At 38.5% G+C, this 18062-nt stretch overlaps 1 protein-coding gene across 2 annotated transcripts in view; it reads right to left on the bottom strand.

Moving 5' to 3' along the window:
- The window catches only part of nherf1b (NHERF family PDZ scaffold protein 1b), a 41956-nt gene extending 25213 nt beyond the window's left edge, over positions 1–16743 (bottom strand). The window contains exons 1-2 of one of the 2 annotated variants that reach the window (XM_079883656.1): positions 15979–16743; positions 603–725 (exon numbers count right to left, since the gene is read on the bottom strand). In XM_079883656.1, coding sequence (XP_079739782.1) covers positions 603–725; positions 15979–16467 — 612 coding nt within the window. In that variant the 5' untranslated portion in view covers positions 16468–16743. The remainder of the gene's footprint in view (positions 1–602; positions 726–15978) is intronic. The other variant, XM_079883657.1, reaches the window with a different exon arrangement.
- Between the last annotated feature and the right edge of the window lie 1319 nt (positions 16744–18062).

The raw sequence follows: 18062 nt of genomic DNA, 5'->3' as shown, positions 1-18062 counted from the left end.
TTTTTATAGTGCTTTGGACAGTGATTCAAACTGCTATTTGATCTATTTTAACCGCAGTTGATAATTTTAACTGCTAATTTTAACCACTGTTAATAATTTTAACTGCTAATTTTAACTGCTGTTGATTGTATTTAGCCAAAAGAACTGTACAATGACAAAAAAACACACACACATTTCAAGTTTGTTGTGAAGACCATTGCCACCAATGTTCTCTACGATCAACACAGCTAAACGCAGCCCTGGTGGGTACAATTATCATTATTCAGAGTCTGCGCCATATTTAGTTTGATGCAAACGCAAATTATTCTTCATATCTGTAGCACAAACAATGATGGGAGAGTCACTATTCATGTAAAAGTTCAATCCTTGAGAGGATTGTTCTGGCTAACTGCAAATATAAGCAACGGTAGCAGTGAGTGAAAACATGATTAGCATTTCCAATCCTCCCAGTATTGTCACTCTTACACACAGTGCCACGGCAGCATTTCCTCTCTGTTTGGCTCAAGCGCAGGAAGAGCTGGACTTCCTGAGGACCACACCTGCTTTCCAATGTCAGAAACAATGCGGAAACACCACCCGCCCTGAACCACAGCACAACTCACACGCTCCATCACAGCGCCGTCAGTCAGGACATCATGGAGACGAATCAGTCTGTGAGGGGTGTAACCTGCCCTGGCGAATAGCTCTGCTTCTGCTTCCTCCTCATTTCGCCTCAATTCTGCAATCTATAAATAAATTACAACACAACAGGATCTGATCATTCTGCCCACTTGATTAAACCAATCAAATATTTACATTATGTAATTATGGATCAAACGCATTGAAAACACCAGTGCTAATCACATAATGACTTGAACAGCTCTTAAGGCCCGTTCATGCCAAGAATGATGTCTATAACTGAGGTTTTAATAATGGTTATAAATGTAAAAGAATAGCACACCACAACTATTACGATAATGATAAAGATATAGGGCCCTATTTTAACGATCTAAGCGGATGGTCTAAAGCACACAAGTGCACTTAGGGCGTGTCCGAATCCACTTTTGGTATTTGCAAATGGTCGGTGCACCCGGCGCATGTTTAAAAGGGTTGTCCCTATTCTCTTAATGAGTAATGGGTGTGTTTTGGGCGTAACGTGCAATAAACCAATCAGAGCCTCATCTCCCATTCCCTTTAAAAGCCAGTTGTGCTCGCGCCATGGCGGATTCGCTATTTACATGGCGGAATTTGCAAGCGGAAAAACTGAACGCGTTTCCAGAGAGGAAACGGATCTGCTCGTGCTCAAGGTTAAAGCTCGCGAGCAGACCATCTACGGGACAAAGTGTACACGCATTGTGGACCCGCCTATAGGCAAAATAAAATACTGCACCATTGACGACGCTTCCTAAGCTACGTCCTACATCATACGCCGGCATCCATCTCTGCGAACGCGCGTCGACCATTGCCGGAAGCAAGATATTTTCATTTATAAAGTTTTAAATATGTATATTTTTACGACAAAACCGCACGGATTACCCTCAGAAGGCCTTCGTTTATCCCCCTGGAGCCGGATGGATTACTTTTGTGAAGGATGCATGCACATTTTGGGACTTGAAGGAGTGGACCCCATAACTTCACATTATAACCACTGAAAGATCTAAGACATTTTCTAAAATAACTGAAAATGTGTTCGTCTGAAAAAAGATTGACATATGCATCTCGAACGGCTTGAGGGTGAGTAAATCATGGGTTTAATATCATTTTTGGCCGAACTATCCCTTTAAGTCTTTTCACACTTTGGTTCACTCTAGTGGTCGTCCAATATATATCCAAGGTCGATATATCAACTGATATTTGGCATTTTATAATCATCAGCATAAGCTGAAAAGTACTTCTGTTTTGCTGATAAGTGTCGGAAGTGGACTTTTATTTTGACAGCGCCAAGACTTTTATTTTGCCAGCACTGAGAATGCCATGAAATTATTAGACAGAACCAATAAACAAAGAAAGTGAACGGATTAGTGATTGGGCTGCTATAAAACTTTATCATATACTGTCGCCATTCAGCAAATATGTATCTATAACATTTAAACAGGTCTTTGAATGTCTAATAAACATTCAGTTTGGCGAATCCAGCTGTTCGATCTTTTTTTTTGGGGGGGGGGGTTTTGCAGCCTGGATAAAAACATATGTACTCTGTGTGATGCTCCGTCCATGCTGTGCTAAATCCAGCTGACCATGTGATATTCACTGTGTACTGTGTGTAAAATTAGCATTACCTGGGCTTTATTTGAGAAAATATGATTCACAGTGCGCACAAACTTACCAGATTACTGAGTGCACTGTTGCATACAGTGTTTTACCCCCCTTTATATTCATGTTTTTAGCTATTAATTTATCTGGAGGGAAAAATACTATAATAGGATTAAAGAATAAAGAAGTTTCTATCTAAAGTATAAATATGTTTATTTAAAAAAAAATTTAAAAAATCGAATTATTTTTTGAATATTACTATTTTTCCAATTAATTATTTCTAATTTAGTAAATATGTAACATAAATATACATTTTATTGGAACAATGTAATATCATTAAATTAAATTATGTAATATCACATATTATATCGACCATCCTGCTCTCTATGATATCAGCATTGGCCATCAAAATATCAATATCGTTGATATTGATTTTTATTTATTTATATTACCTCGGTCAATAACCATAAAGTGAACAGTAAACAAAAAAAACAAAAAAAAAACTCTCTTCACCTTAGTTATCATAGGTATTATCCTTGTTCAATGAAAAAAAAATGTATTTAATAAAAATAATATACATTTTCTCTTAATTTCTTCATTTTCAAAGATTAAATCATCAAGCTTTTATCTTGGCAGAAAACAACAGGGGGTCAAGCCTCTTCTTTGTTGGCAACAGTATTATAAACGCCTCTCAATACAAATCTGGTGAAATGGTAGGTGCATGTTGCGTTCCCAAACGCACTTTATAAGAGACCCAAACTCACAGTTTGGAGCATTTACTGTGAATGCCGAAACACCAGATCATGAGCAGCTTGAGTGCAAATGAACACAGTGTCGCGCATATATTGATTGAATTAAATCGCAGCTATTGGATAATGTCACTAAGCCATATCGCAGTCTCGATTCATTGTTCAGGTCCCTAATCAAAATGAAATGACTCATCCCACTGCTCAGCTTCAACTGTACATCTATCCCGGATTCACACCAGGCCTGTCAGCAGCGCAACAGAGGACGTGTTGTGCGTCTCGTGTGGAGGAATCTCAGAGAGGGCAGGGAATCTGAGGAATCTGCTGCAATCACAAAAGCCTGTCCATCTCGTGAGGAGGAACCATTGAAAAGAAAATGGGAGGAACCAAGGTTTGGCTCCAAAAGAACATCCTGTGTACACAACCTCAGCCTTGACCTGGGATCAGCCCTGCCAACCCGACACAATCACTGCAGCTGCCAACGCCAGAAGATCTTACAAACTCTGAAACATGGAGGGAGTAAGTACTTACAGCAATTTGGGTTGTTTTTACTACTTGGGGACTGATGAATTGTGTCAAAAGCCTAAATATTTGAAAACACAGCTGAGTTTGGGACAGTCAAAATCCAAGAAAAGATCCAAAACATGGTAGTAAATCTCTGTTCGTGCATAAACAGAGAAAATTACATAGACTGCATATCACAGTGTCCAAATCAGAGTCCTGACCTCAATTCCACAGGCATGCTGTGCTGTGATCTGAAACCAGCTGTTTAAGCAAGATCACAAAAATATACAATGGAAAAAGATCATGAAACAAAACGCCTTTACCTTTTTGTTTTGTCTTTTTGTCATTTTGGTTCTTTAGTGCTGATGCAGCAAAAACAAAAATACAAATTTGGTTGATCTGGCTAATTCATTGCGAATGCACATTAGTCAGACCAGCCAAATTTTTATTTTTATTTTTTTGCTGCATCAGCACTGAAGAACCAAAATGTATAAAAAACACTGCATTTATAATACCTATGTAGCAAACAGCTGTCTAGAGGGCGCTGATATTCTGACCGCCAAGTTAACTCACTGTATAGTAACAACATTTATATATTATTACAATGAATTAGACAAAGAGCAGATCATATTTTGTGCAGCCAAAAAAGCCATCTCTGCAGATTCTAGAGTATGTTCTCATGGCTTCAATTTCATGACACAGCAAGATCATATTTGGTAAACTGAGTCAGCTGATTTGATGTCAACGGAAAGCTGAAGTGTGTTTCCTGCTACACTGGAAATAAAAATGGTGTAGAAACAATTTTCAGTCTGAAATTTCTATTAAATTTCAATAATTACAATGAAGTAACACACTGTATTAAATGTGAAGTTTTGACATTTTGGTATTTTCTTGGTAAAATGTCCTCCAATAAACTTACTTTTATTTACAACTTCAAAAATAATTATATACAATGCATGTGCAGTTGTGCATAAACTCATGCTATGCATTGCAGCACTAGCAAAAATGCAGATGAGTGGAAATAAACAAGAAATGTAGGCCTATAGCTCTTGCTCGGCTATTTGAAATGTGTAAACATGTAGTATGTATTACAAATATAAAAAATAAACAACTGAACTGGATTCTTTGATGACTTGTGATTACCCAATTAAAGTTTGCTCAGAACATTACACTACACAGTAGACACAGTGAATCATAATGCTTGAAACCAGCCTTATACATATTCAAATGACTGTACCCGAAACTATGCAGCTTTGACTAGGCAAACATTTAGCAAAGGAGTGCTAGTGTTTAGCTGGCTGTTTACTCTGTGATATGTTTAACAATCATCTAATTCTACTGTCATGTCATCAATGAATGTGAAACCCCAACATTGCTTACAGACTTTTAAAAAAAAGTTCTCTATTCTCTGTAGAGTTTACATCCTTTGTTCCTGGCAATACTATTTTCCTGCAATAAAAAAAAGTTTTTCCTTTGCGTTTTTCATGTACAGATGACAACGTTGTCCCCGTATTATTCGTGCCAGGCCAATAGATGGCGATGTCACTAAAAAGTTTCACTATAAAGAAACACTACGTGCCTATAGACTGAACACGTAATACGCATGCGCATGACGTCGCCGTTTTCACAAATTCACGTTTTTGTAGTTTAAACAGAGGGGATAACAGTGTCGTTTTCAAAAACTTGCACTTTGAAACCCGTTTTCAAAAGTTTGCGTTTTCAAGCCTCATATTAGATGAGAAGCGCCGTGGCGTGGAATAAAAAAAGGAAGTCTTGTGTCGTACGTACACAGAAAATATCTTGATAAAAAAAATAAGGTTGTTCTTTCCAGCAAAACTGAATTTAAAAACAGAATATAGGGCCTCATATACACTCACCTAAAGGATTATTAGGAACACCATACTAATACTGTGTTTGACCCCCTTTCGCCTTCAGAACTGCCTTAATTCTACGTGGCATTGATTCAACAAGGTGCTGAAAGCATTCTGATGGTGCTCAGGTAGGTCGTGCTCAGGTAGGTCATGGCATTTAAACGATGCCCAATTGGCACTAAGGGGCCTAAAGTGTGCCAAGAAAACATCCCCCACACCATTACACCACCACCACCAGCCTGCACAGTGGTAACAAGGCATGATGGATCCATGTTCGTGTTGTGGCTTCACAAATGCTTTGCTGCATACCTCGGTTGTAACGAGTGGTTATTTCAGTCAAAGTTGCTCTTCTATCAGCTTGAATCAGTCGGCCCATTCTCCTCTGACCTCTAGCATCAACAAGGCATTTTCGTCCACAGGACTGCCGCATACTGGATGTTTTTCCCTTTTCACACCATTCTTTGTAAACCCTAGAAATGGTTGTGCGTGAAAATCCCAGTAACTGAGCAGATTGTGAAATACTCAGACCGGCCCGTCTGGCACCAACAACCATGCCACGCTCAAAATTGCTTAAATCACCTTTCTTTCCCATTCTGACATTCAGTTTGGAGTTCAGGAGATTGTCTTGACCAGGACCACACCCCTAAATGCATTGAAGCAACTGCCATGTGATTGGTTGATTAGATAATTGCATTAATGAGAAATTGAACAGGTGTTCCTAATAATCCTTTAGGTGAGTGTATATTGAAACAAATTAGGCTAAATATTTCAAGAGGGTTACCAAAGGTTGTCTTTGGGGTTAGGGGTTGGTTAGGACAATATATAAAATAAATTTAAATAATTAAACAACTAAATCATTACTGAAAATGAATAATAAAAATGCATAATAGAATAGTACTGTAAGTGCTCTAAAATGGTATAAACTGCTAGTACATAAAAAGAGGGTCCTAGAAATGCTGTCCTAGGACTGCAGTCCTGAAACTGCAGCCTCCAGTATTACAGTAATACCCTACTCTCTGAAGAGCTAAACCTGACAAATAACACCTGCCTGGAATTTTCTTCTAATCCTGAAGACCTTGATTAGCTGGTTTAGATATATTTGATTTGGATTGGATACTTTTATAAACAGTCGAGACCAGTTTCTTTGAGTCAGAGTCCAGAACGAGTGACCATTCCTGAAAATATGGTCTTGGACTCAGAATTGAGATGGACTTGAGTCCAAGTCCGGTCTTGTCTGGACTACAACACTGGTGTTTCCCTGTCTAAGACCCGTGACTCTGGGATAGGCTCCAGCATTACTGCGACCCTAGAACAAGCAGTTTGGAAAATAAATGGGAAAAATTTGTGGTGGTTTACCAGTATTTCCCAATCCTGTTTCTGGAGGCACGCTAACAGGCACACCAAACTCTTTTCAAACTCTTCCTAAACAAACAGCTGATTCAACTCATCAGCTGACTTTAAAACCTGAATTGGATGGGTAACATAAGGGAGACATAATAATGTGTACTGTGGATGTGCCTCAGGAACAGGGTTGGAAAACACTGGTGTATAATCTAGACATTTATGGTAGATGGGTTGTGATGACTATTCTCTGTGGGTTTTCTTATTCAACAATCTTGACCAACAGTTTACTAAAATGCACTTGCAAGTAAACCCACTGACAATAAATATATACACATAGTCTCTCATGACTCTATGACACAAGTCACATCCGTTCAGAGATATCAAGGCTTGATAAGTCAAATTACAACAACATTTCAACAAGGTGAAACACATTTCCATTCACAGCTTCATTTCACCCTGTCGGGTCCAAAGTTCACCCATATTAGACTAAATGGCCTGCAAATTATCAACCTCACTGTCAAGCATGCCCAGCTATAGACTACATGACTACAGATGACGTAAATCAAAAACAAACAGCATGTGTTCTTAAGTCAATAATGATCTTGTATTCTTGTTCTGGTAGCAGGTGGTTTATTTCTGATCTTTCCCGGGAGTGATATCAGAGCTATTGAATAGACAAACATGTCCCACAACTGAGGCCTATTGTGTCTTTAACTGAATCCAGACAGCACAGAGTCTATTCCTCTTATCTGGGGCAAATCTATCACTCTCCTTCCACTCGACTGGTTTGAGTCCGACTTCATGGGTAGATCTTTCATGGTATCCTGGAAGGGAGGAGAGTCTAAGGGCACATTCCCACTAGCGTTTTTGAGTCACTTTACAGGGAAACTAGCATTGTCTCTTCTTAAGTCTGCCTCATGGCAGTATTCAAGTTGATGAGGCAAGAATACCATGGTTCTGACTCAAATGCACAAACAGTGAGAAAACAGCCTAAATTTCATCATAAACCCACTCAGGGTACCTCAGGGTTCGATACATGGCCCCCTCATCTTCTTTCTATACACTCTCTGGGACCAGCTATTTACTTAATTATCTTTTATATCATATCACACTCTGCATTGTAGTGCTTCTTATGGTGCTGTCTTCCCTTGTGAAAAAGAAGTGTGCTTACAGTAACTGTAGCAAATGTGCACTTCTAACTTAATAACACAAAGGTACCAGAAAGTACTATAGTACTACTAGTATGTTTTTTGTACTTGGTAGTTCCATGATATTCTTCTAGCTTTGTGTGCTTAATTGTATTGAATGTGCACTTGTAGTGTACCCTAAATCTTAAAAGATTTTTTTAGACAACTGTATTTTCAGATAATATACTATTCATGAAATAAAATGCCACTTAAGTGTACTCAGAGAGTACACATCATGACTGTCACTTAAGTAAAAATTTTAAAAGTGCACCTTTTTTTTTTTACAATAGAAGTAATTATGAAATTACTTATAAAGATGTACTTAAGTCCTACTTCAGTGGGTCAAAAAAGCACTCTTAAATTCAAATAATTGCAATTTTTTTCCACAGCATTTAAGCAGGCTCGGGTAACCACACTGCTTAAGAAACCCACTCTAAATCCAGCACATCTGGAAAATTACAGACCGGTATCCCTTCTTCCATTCGTCGCAAAGACACTAGAACGAGTTGTTTTCAACCAGATCTCTTCCTTTCTTACACAGAACAACCTCCTGGACAACAGCCAGTCTGGTTTCAAAAGTGGACACTCAACTGAGACTGCCCTGCTCTCGGTAATTGAAGCTCTGAGACTGGCAAGAGCAGTTTCCAAATCCTCAGTTCTCATCCTGCTGGATCTGTCTGCTGCCTTTGACACAGTTAACCACCAGATCTTCCTGTCAATCCTAAAGACAAAGGGCATCTCGGGGACCGCACTCCAATGGTTCGAGTCTCACCTCTCAGGTAGGTCCTTTAGGTTGTCGTGGAGGGGTGTGGTGTCTAAAACCCAACATCTAACAACTGGAGTGCCTCAGGGCTCAGTGCTTGGACCACTTCTCTTCTCCATCTACATGACACCACTAGTATCTGTGATTCAGAAACATGGCTTTTCCTATCACTGCTACGCTGATGACACACAACTCTACCTCTCATTCCAGCCTGACGATCCGACGGTAGCTGATCATATCTTAGCCTGCCTGACAGACACTTCTGGCTGGATGAAGGACCACCACCTTCAACTAAACCTTGCGAAGACAGAGTTGCTTGTGGTCCCAGCCAACCCAGCACTACACCACAACTTCTCCATTCAGCTAGGTTCGTCATCCATAACTCCATCAAGGTCAGGAACGCCGTCTTGTGGTGCCATCATCTCAAAGAGGCACTAAATCTCGTTCCCGGACCTTTACCTGGTCTGTTCCATGCTGGTGGAATGATCTGCCCAACTCAACCAGAGCGGCTGAGTCCGTATCCATTTTCAAGAAACGACTGAAGACGCAACTTTTTCGGCAACACTTGATCCATTAATGCTAACACTTTATCTTCTATTCTATATCTATTATCTTAAAAAAAAAAATACGGGTACTGCGTTAGATTAAACTGGGAAGGGTCATAGCACTTGCATATTGTTGTCCTATTATTAGTTTAACTGCTTCTATTGTTCACATTTGTAAATCGCTTTGGATAAAAGCGTCTGCTAAATGAATAAATGTAAATGTAATGTAAATGCAATGATTGTAAAAGGTTGAAAGCAATATGAAATGTGTCAGTTTTGCCAAACGTGAATTGGTCAGGTTGTACAGTATGTCATTACACTAGGTGTTGCAGAATGTGGTAATCTGCATTTACGTAAATGTGTTCATAATCCTGATCTGAGCTGGTCTGTACAACTTCTTTTCATGTTGCTGTGCTTGTAGCAGTGCCACTGACCAGGGTGGAGATGCTGATTTATTTTAGGTTGATAGACTTCCACTTTCCAGTCAGGCTTTTCTAAAGGAAAAGGTTATTGTCAGAAGAAGTTTGTGAACCCTGCACAGAAGAGGAAATGGAATGTAACAGTGTAGTAGCTGCTATCCACAAACCCCAAGAGGCAATACCCCATTCATCTGCCCTTCCTCTGACCAGCCACCCAAAACCACTGACCTGCCTGTGAATGTAAGGTGGGTTTGGCCCAGTGGCACAATAGAAAGACCTGAGCTCCACCCCTGGCACTAGACAGAGAACACACACACACACACACACACACACAAGAAATCCTGACTACATTCAGAGGAACCTGCATCCACCCATCTCTATCTATTTAGTCTGTGTTTACATGCTAACAATCATCTGTTTCAGGCCATACCACACAGAGACTGGTGTTTGTTTATTAAAGGTACAGTGTAACATGAATCATTTGCTTTCACAATTACAACATTGTAGCCAGTCTTAAATAAAAGCTACAAATCTAGGACAGAATGTTACTAGATGTTCTAGGCTAAATGAAACCGAGATGTACCACCGAGAATAAAATACATTTGGTTTGAACATTCTGTGTGCACACAAATAAATGAGTTTGAGTTTGATGTTGTTTCACATTGTACTTTATGTCTGAACAGCATCAATCAATGTGAGTACCAGCGTGAGAGTTAGTGTGGTTTGCTGGTGCACAACAGAGTTTGGAGAACTGGTTTCATACCAACCAAACAAAACAATCTCTGATGTTAAACAGATCAAAAGCTCTATTGTGAAAGTGCCCAACTAAACCAACCATCAAAAGATGGAAACCATTTAGAGTTCAGTACCCCAGGGTTCGATACATGGCCCCCTCCTGTTCTTTATATACAGACCAATTATGTCCTTTTAAGTACATTTTTAAAAAGTGAACTTTGTCAAATTAAGCACTAGACTCACTAAACCAGCCATCAGAAGATGGAAGAGTCTGTTGCATGAATTTCTTAAAAACTTATTTACATCAAAAGAAAAGCTTTGCTGACCACACTACAACAACTAACAAATGCTTCTGGATAAATACTGAGACAAACTAAAGAATGTAAGTGACACGGATGCAGCAACAAAACCAAAAATATTTCCTTTGTCTGGATCCTGAGCTTGTTTGTAATTAAGAAGGACAGCTTCAGGGTCAGATGTTCTTGTTGTTGTTGATGGCCCGAGGGTGGGAGCACTGCTCCTAGATCAGTGCTTACAGACAGGGGAAGTGTGTGATATCTGCACATCCATGAAAAACAATCAGAGGAAACCACTCTCAGCTTTCTGGAGTGCCTGTTCTGTCAGCGGCTCCAAGAGCAGATTCCCACAGACTGACTACAACCTCTTTGAAGATCTGCTTTAAAAAAACACACCCCGATCACATGATCTTTTCTCTCGCGCAGTGCTTATGCTATAACTGTGATTATATTTAAAAGATTGAAATCGAAATGTATTGAAGTTCATTTGAAACAGAATTAAGCTTATAAATCCCAAAGGGTTCCGACACCTTTTGACCGTATTATAGTAAATTCAAATAAAATAAACATTAAGTTAAATAAAATAAAATGTAAAAAAAAAAAAAAAAAAAAAAAGTATTTTATTTCAGCAAGTTGACAAGGCATTGTCAGTCTCATTTTCAATTAGGTTAACTTGATGTGCTAAAATAAACTGAAATAAAATATATAAAAACTATTTAGCTATGTTTTTAAATCAAATCAAATTAAAATGACAAAAACACACAACAAAATGACTAAAACTTTAACTACACTCAAATCGAAATATTAATAAAAACTATGATAGAATCTCAATAACCCTGATTTTCCATTCATTGTCCACTCTGATTTTTAGAAATTAAATCTAAAAGGTTAGGTTAAGAAGGTTAGTGCTAAGCATAACTAGAAATATCTATATTCATACTGAATGTTCACAATATACAAGTGATGATTTTGCAAGCTACTGTAGATATACAGTATATAATATTGAGAAAGACATGAAATATGACCATAGCGATGATTCAAAAACATTTTCATTTAGTGATTAATTCTGATAGCGTGCATCATTACACCATTTTTGCGACCTGTAGGACAGTTTAAATAGTGTTCACAATTTAAACTTCCGTAACAAAATGGCATTAGAGTTAGAAAAGTTAGATTAATTTCTGTGAATCAGTTCAAACTGTCCATGTAATTGAATTGCTTCAAAACTCTGATTCAATCATCACTCAGAAAAGTGTTCATAGAAGTTTCTGTGTGGCATTTTTTTACTGTTTAGTAGTTTTGTAGTTCATCGCCATGTCCTGTTTTGTTACATTGGTAAATAAACGTTATTAAATTTTCATTTTGTAAAAAAAAAAAAAAAACAACAATGTGGAAAATTATATTTACAGTTTCCTAAGTAATCTTAGTTTTAGTTCTAATCGATTCATTTTGAATTGATGTCTGTTGGTGGTTTCTCTGAAAAAACAACAACATATAGTTCAGCCCAGCCTCCATCATGGTTTTTGAAAGGAAATGTCCAAGATCATAATAGCTCAAAGACTCCAAGTCAAAACCTTTTTGTGCCAACCATCTCTTACAGAAAGTTAAAGTACATCAGGGAGCTTCACTGAGATTCCAGAGTAAATAAGCCACAGGGTGACGTACCCGTGTTTCTTCCTGACAGAGGAGTTACGCAAGAAACAGTAGTTGACCCGGAGAGTCACAGTCGATTTCACCCAACACAAAAGCACTTCCGCGCAAGTAATTGCCTCAGAGAAACGGCTTATGTAAGACCAGTCATCTGTGCACGATTGAAAAACAGCCCTGCTATCTTCACAGATTTCATTCGGACTTCCCCTCGGAGCCGTACAGGAAAGCAACAGGCTTTTAAAAGGAAAACCATGGGAAGAGTCATGTGGTGGTCGTGAAAACATCGGAACGCGGACCAGGTTTCCTCAGTTATTTTCATTCAATCACTCCTGTTGTAGCACAATAGAGAATTACAGCTCTTGTATATTAACAAAGGCCGAACGATGGAACTTGCAACATCAGCAGGTTTTGTTTTTTAACTGAGGATAAACTCCTGTGGAGTCCCATGTACATTATATGGTGTATTTCTGGCCTTCTGCCACTTGAGAGAAATGATTTGGAGAAGCGGAAGGGACAGTATTGGGACTCAATGTGTCTTAGGACAACATGACTGTATCGTTTTAACAGAAGACATTTGCTATCTCTTATCAAATACAATTAAGTGCACTTCTTTTTCTCAAGGATGTACGACCTTCAAACTTCCCTTTAAACTGTTTAGCTTTGAAAAGGGAAGTTTGAAGGTCATACACCCTTAATTGTATTTGATAAGCGATAGCAAATTTCTTCTGAAAGGTTGAGAATAAGATGTGAGTAACAGTCACCTATGGAATATTTAGATCATCAGCTACGAAGAAGTTTGATGCAAGCCAAGTTTGCCGACATAACTAGATTGGAGGTTTGCAGTATCAACAACGTGATCACTCTGTAGCGTCTCTCTATATTCTCTCTAATCCACGATTAATCATTAAAAGATCGCGATCTCGATTCAAACATCAACGCCATCTCATTCCTAAATGACAATGATTCGCCTGTGTCTATTAAACCTTTGACAAAATCACACTGAAACATTCAGATCTGTGTTGGCACTGCTGCTGAGCCAGAGAGAGCAGTTGTCATGTACAGGTATGATGAAACAGATTTTCAACCACATATTTCTGTGTTACAAATATTCAAATGACCACAGAAGTACTGGGATAAACGTTTATAGTTCGGATATAAACACTGATGTCTACGATAGCGATCAAAATAGATAACTTTGTGCTTCAAATAAAGATTGTATCAATTACGTCGTTAAGCCAGTAGGTGGCGACAAGTGACTGTTAAAATATGTATTTGTCACTGAATCATTCATTCAAGAGATTCGTTCAAAAACGCTGATTCATCCAGTGATGAAACAACTGATTTTTTTATGAGTGAGTCATTGAATCATTCATTCAACCCTATTAAAAATAATTCATTCAAATTAATGAAATTAAATAGACTACAGCAATTAACATTTCACCGAGGGCAGTTGGCTTACAGAACAGATCCGCACACTCAGACCATCACGCCAAAATGGCATTCTGGGTAATTTGGTTATGCAGATGACATGATAATGAATAGGGGGTCTAAGCGGTAAACAGGACTGTCACCATGGGGAGCCCAGCTGTTCTGGAGTCTGGCCTTTTTCCTCCTTGAGTAATGTGCAAATCATTACCACGGCAGCAGCACACACACACACACACACACACACACACACACACACACACAAAAGACACCGCGGTTACAACCGTCTGAACAGAAAATAGAGCGACGCGTGAGAAAACCACAACAAGATCTTTCTCAGACAGCTGGACAAAATAATCCTCCAGCTTGTGAACACACAGATGATCTGTTCATCATATGATCAGCTTTAAATGGTGGTAATAATGTTCCTCCTGGAACTGTGTAATTGGCTGTGGTGTGAAACTGTGTATTAAAAGTGTTTACTCAAGGATGGAGGCTGAATGGAGTTGTTTGTCTTCTGTGAGAACTAACTCTTCCTGCGGTGGAGGTCGTCCTGAACATGCCAACCACCCACAGTCAATGACAGAAGAAGCACTATAGGTGTGCGTCCTGCCAAGTGCACTACAGTGTGTAGGTGTGTGTTTCACAGTTGTCATAGCGCTGTTATAATTGCTTGAGGAGTACAAAGCCATTTTTCAACTGCACATATGGCCAAAAATAAATAAATCAAAGCAATGAAACTGAATTGTATGGTGGATGTAATTAGATTTCTCCAAGAATAAAGTATGACAAATTTAGACTTAAGGGTTAGGTTAAGGGTTCAACTGTGGCAGTACCATGGTAAAGTGATTACATTAATATACAATTACCATATTCATCATCCACCCATGCTTTTGCATTGTGCTCCAAGGTACTAGTTCAAAGACTATCGTGGAATTACCATGGATCATGTACAAAAGACCATTTCATAGTACTTTGTTGGTGTATTTTACAAGACACTGCATTAATGTGCCATTGCACTTACAAAAGTACTGTGGTAATACCATTAAATCAATGTATTTTAATATATTAGGGAAATTCCAATGCCACAGATGTGATCAGATGTTCAGATTAGTGTTCAACCAGTACTTTTCTTCAGTGGTTGATTCTAATTATTACATAACTTCCCTTGTGAAAAAGAAGTACACTTCAGCACTTTTAAAAAGAGCACTTGCTATGAATAACAAGAATACACTTAAGTGTGAACCATAGACTGTAAAAAAATAGGTGTGAACTGAATGCAATGTTTTCAGACACTTAACTGCATGTTAAGCGCAATTAAATGAAAATGTATTAGTTTAAATGTATTTGAAATGAAATTAGTTCACCTTAACAGGTTTGGCCCACTTAAGTAGGACTCTAACTTTATAATTACTTCTATTGTCTTCAAAATATGGTTAATTACCATTTTGTGTACTGACAGGCATTTTTATGATTAAATAAAATATACTTTAATCTCCTTTCCATTGTAAACTTAAATATATTTGTAATTACACATTTGTAGCAATGAAGTTTAGTACATGTAAAATATATTGACTTTAAATGTAATATTGAATAACAATCGAGTTAACATTATAATCAAGTGCTTTAGCTTTAGTATGTTAGTGAACACACCAAAATAAGTGCACTTCTTTAAAGCGTGACAAAAAATTACTGTAACATAATGATTTAAAACTTTTCATTTGGCATTATTACACTTTATAAAAGTCTACTTAAAAGAGTCATGAAAGTGTCTCTCTTTAAGTGCACTTAAGTGGACTTTTATTTCAGTAATATTATCTGCTTTATCTGCAGTAATAGTATCTAGTTTTTACTTTTAAGTACACTACAAGTGAACTTCAAATCTTCAAATTAGCCTTATACAATTAAGCCTGGTACAATTAGGCACACTTCTTTTTTCACAAGGGTTTAGATCCTTTATGTCCATTATTTACCATGGTAAATGACAACCATAATCATACACATGCATTAAAATACATAGAATAATATTATGGAACTACCTAGTACAAGAAAACATACTAGGAGAACCATAGTACTTTCTGGTGCATTTCTGTTAGTAGTTATTTCATGAAAACTTACAATAAACAGAGTGCACTTTATCCTCGCAAAAAGTGTTATTATGGCAAATTGTGGTAATATTGAAAGAGTACTGAATGCATTACTATATTTACTTCTAAGAATACCAAGATACTTTTTAATTATCCTAGCGCGTGGTCTCTCACCGTATCCGAGCTCACGGATGTCCTGAGTTTCTCCACCGCGGGAATGTAAACGGGGATGATATCTCCGTTCCTCTCCGGCACCGGGGGCGGCGGCGGCGTGTCGTCCCGCATCATCTCGTCGCTGATCTCGGGCTCATCGTCGCATTCGGGCACCGGAATCCCCTCCGTGACAAACTCCCTCACACACTTCAGCTCGTGTTTCTTCAGCAGCAGGTCGGTGTCCACGTCCACCACTATGAGCTCCAGGTTCCCGGGGCTCGCGCGTATCCTCGCCACGACCTGCTGATGGCTGTCGCTCTCCACGCGCTCTCCGTTGACGAACACCAGGCGGTCGCCCGCGCGCAGACCGGCCAGTTCGGCGGGGGAGTCGGGCTCCACCAGGCGGATGAACTGCCCGCTTTTGCCCTTCTCTCCGTGCAGATGGAAGCCGTATCCGTTCTCGCCCTTGTCCAGGACGCACAGTCGCGGGCGCTGAGTCTGGCTGGGCATCACGCGAGTTCACCTGTGGATTTAATCTGACAGCCTAAATAAATAAGAATTGAAGAATAACTGAGGGTCCTGCGCTCAGGTGCTCACGGGTGAAGCATGTTAACCCGCGCAGTCTCAGTAAATGAAGGGATTTGTTGTTGATAAAGTGTGAAGAGAAAGTTCGAGTGTTCGAGAGTTTGATAGGCAGCACATCAATATACAGATCCAGCCCATGGAGGAGTGACTCCTCTGGATACTCCTCCTCCTCCTCCTCTTCTGCTGCATGCTCAGGACAGGGTGAACTGGGGTCATCTCGTTCTCTGGGACTTTTTTTTTTTTTTTTCGCACTTTCCACTTCTGTTGTTTACTGTGATGTCATCCGAACAGTTTTTTTTTTTACAGAAATGAAACACATCAGGCATGAAATCAGATATTTAAAAAAAAAATGAAAAAACTCTTCGCGTGTCGGTCAAAAATTACCGATTTTTTTTTGTGCACCCAGATTTGCCCTATAAAGGAGTAAATAGGCTACACATGAGAACGTCCCAATGACCCGTATCTGAATTCCTCCAATAGGCCTACTGCTACAGTATATGGGAAAGCTATTGTCACATAGGCTAGTAATGGTTCTGAGGCAAATACGGTTCTGTGTTTCCATTGTGACAATTCACCCCATATAATGCACCACATATCGCACTGTTCAATAATCTTTCCCCAGGGCAATAGCAGAGGACAGATTGAGTTATAGTCCACAGAAACTAACTTTCAAAACTAAACTTATAATGTGTGAAATATTCACTGGAGTGAAAAGTGTCTCCTTTATCTACAATCCTAAAATAGTAATAAAAAGCAATAATTTGAAGTGTTGTAATCGTGTAAAATGAAAAAATCAGGATTATGGTTAATTTGAGATGCATCATAAAACTGTAATCTCACAAAACCGGTTATGTTTTGAGAGATTACAGTAACTGTATAAGCAATGCCTATACTTTTTTTTTAAGATCATTTGCATTTTTGACATTCATGACAATTCCTCCCCATTTCTCATATCATAATGCAAAATACAACTGCATTACTGTAATGCACACATAATTATACATATTAAATTCACATTAGGCTGTACTGGTCGTACTGCCTTCAAGGTTTTGCTGACTTATATTTTTTAAAAATAGCATTTCCTAAATTATAGGCTTAAAAAAGTATAGTGTTCTGCTCAGTTTAACAAAAACGCGTCATGAAATACAATTAATGTAGCCTAACTTCTTTTCTGAGGTAGGCCTATTGTGTTCATCATAACAATTGCGTTCACATCAAGCACAACATAGGCTACATATAATGACTACATATTTCAAATTACATGAATACATTTCTCAGACACAAACATCACCAAAACTTTATGTACCTACAGGCCAATTTGCACGTTTACATAGGCTAACCTCTTTTCAAAACGGTTAAACTTAAGTTCAAAAACATAACACAAATCTAAAACTAAACACTGAAAAACTAAAATCTGAATCTAAACACTGAAAATATTATCAAAACAATTAGATGAAGCTGCACGTCTAGTGTTAGTCTTTCAATTTCATTGCCATCCATTCTCCCTATAGCCTACACTA

This window comes from Squalius cephalus (genome assembly GCF_949319135.1).
Source record: "Squalius cephalus genome assembly, chromosome: 1".
Taxonomy (NCBI): Eukaryota; Metazoa; Chordata; class Actinopteri; order Cypriniformes; family Leuciscidae; genus Squalius; species Squalius cephalus.
Note: the sequence above shows the minus strand (reverse complement) of the source record. Positions and strands in the feature narration are given on the sequence as shown.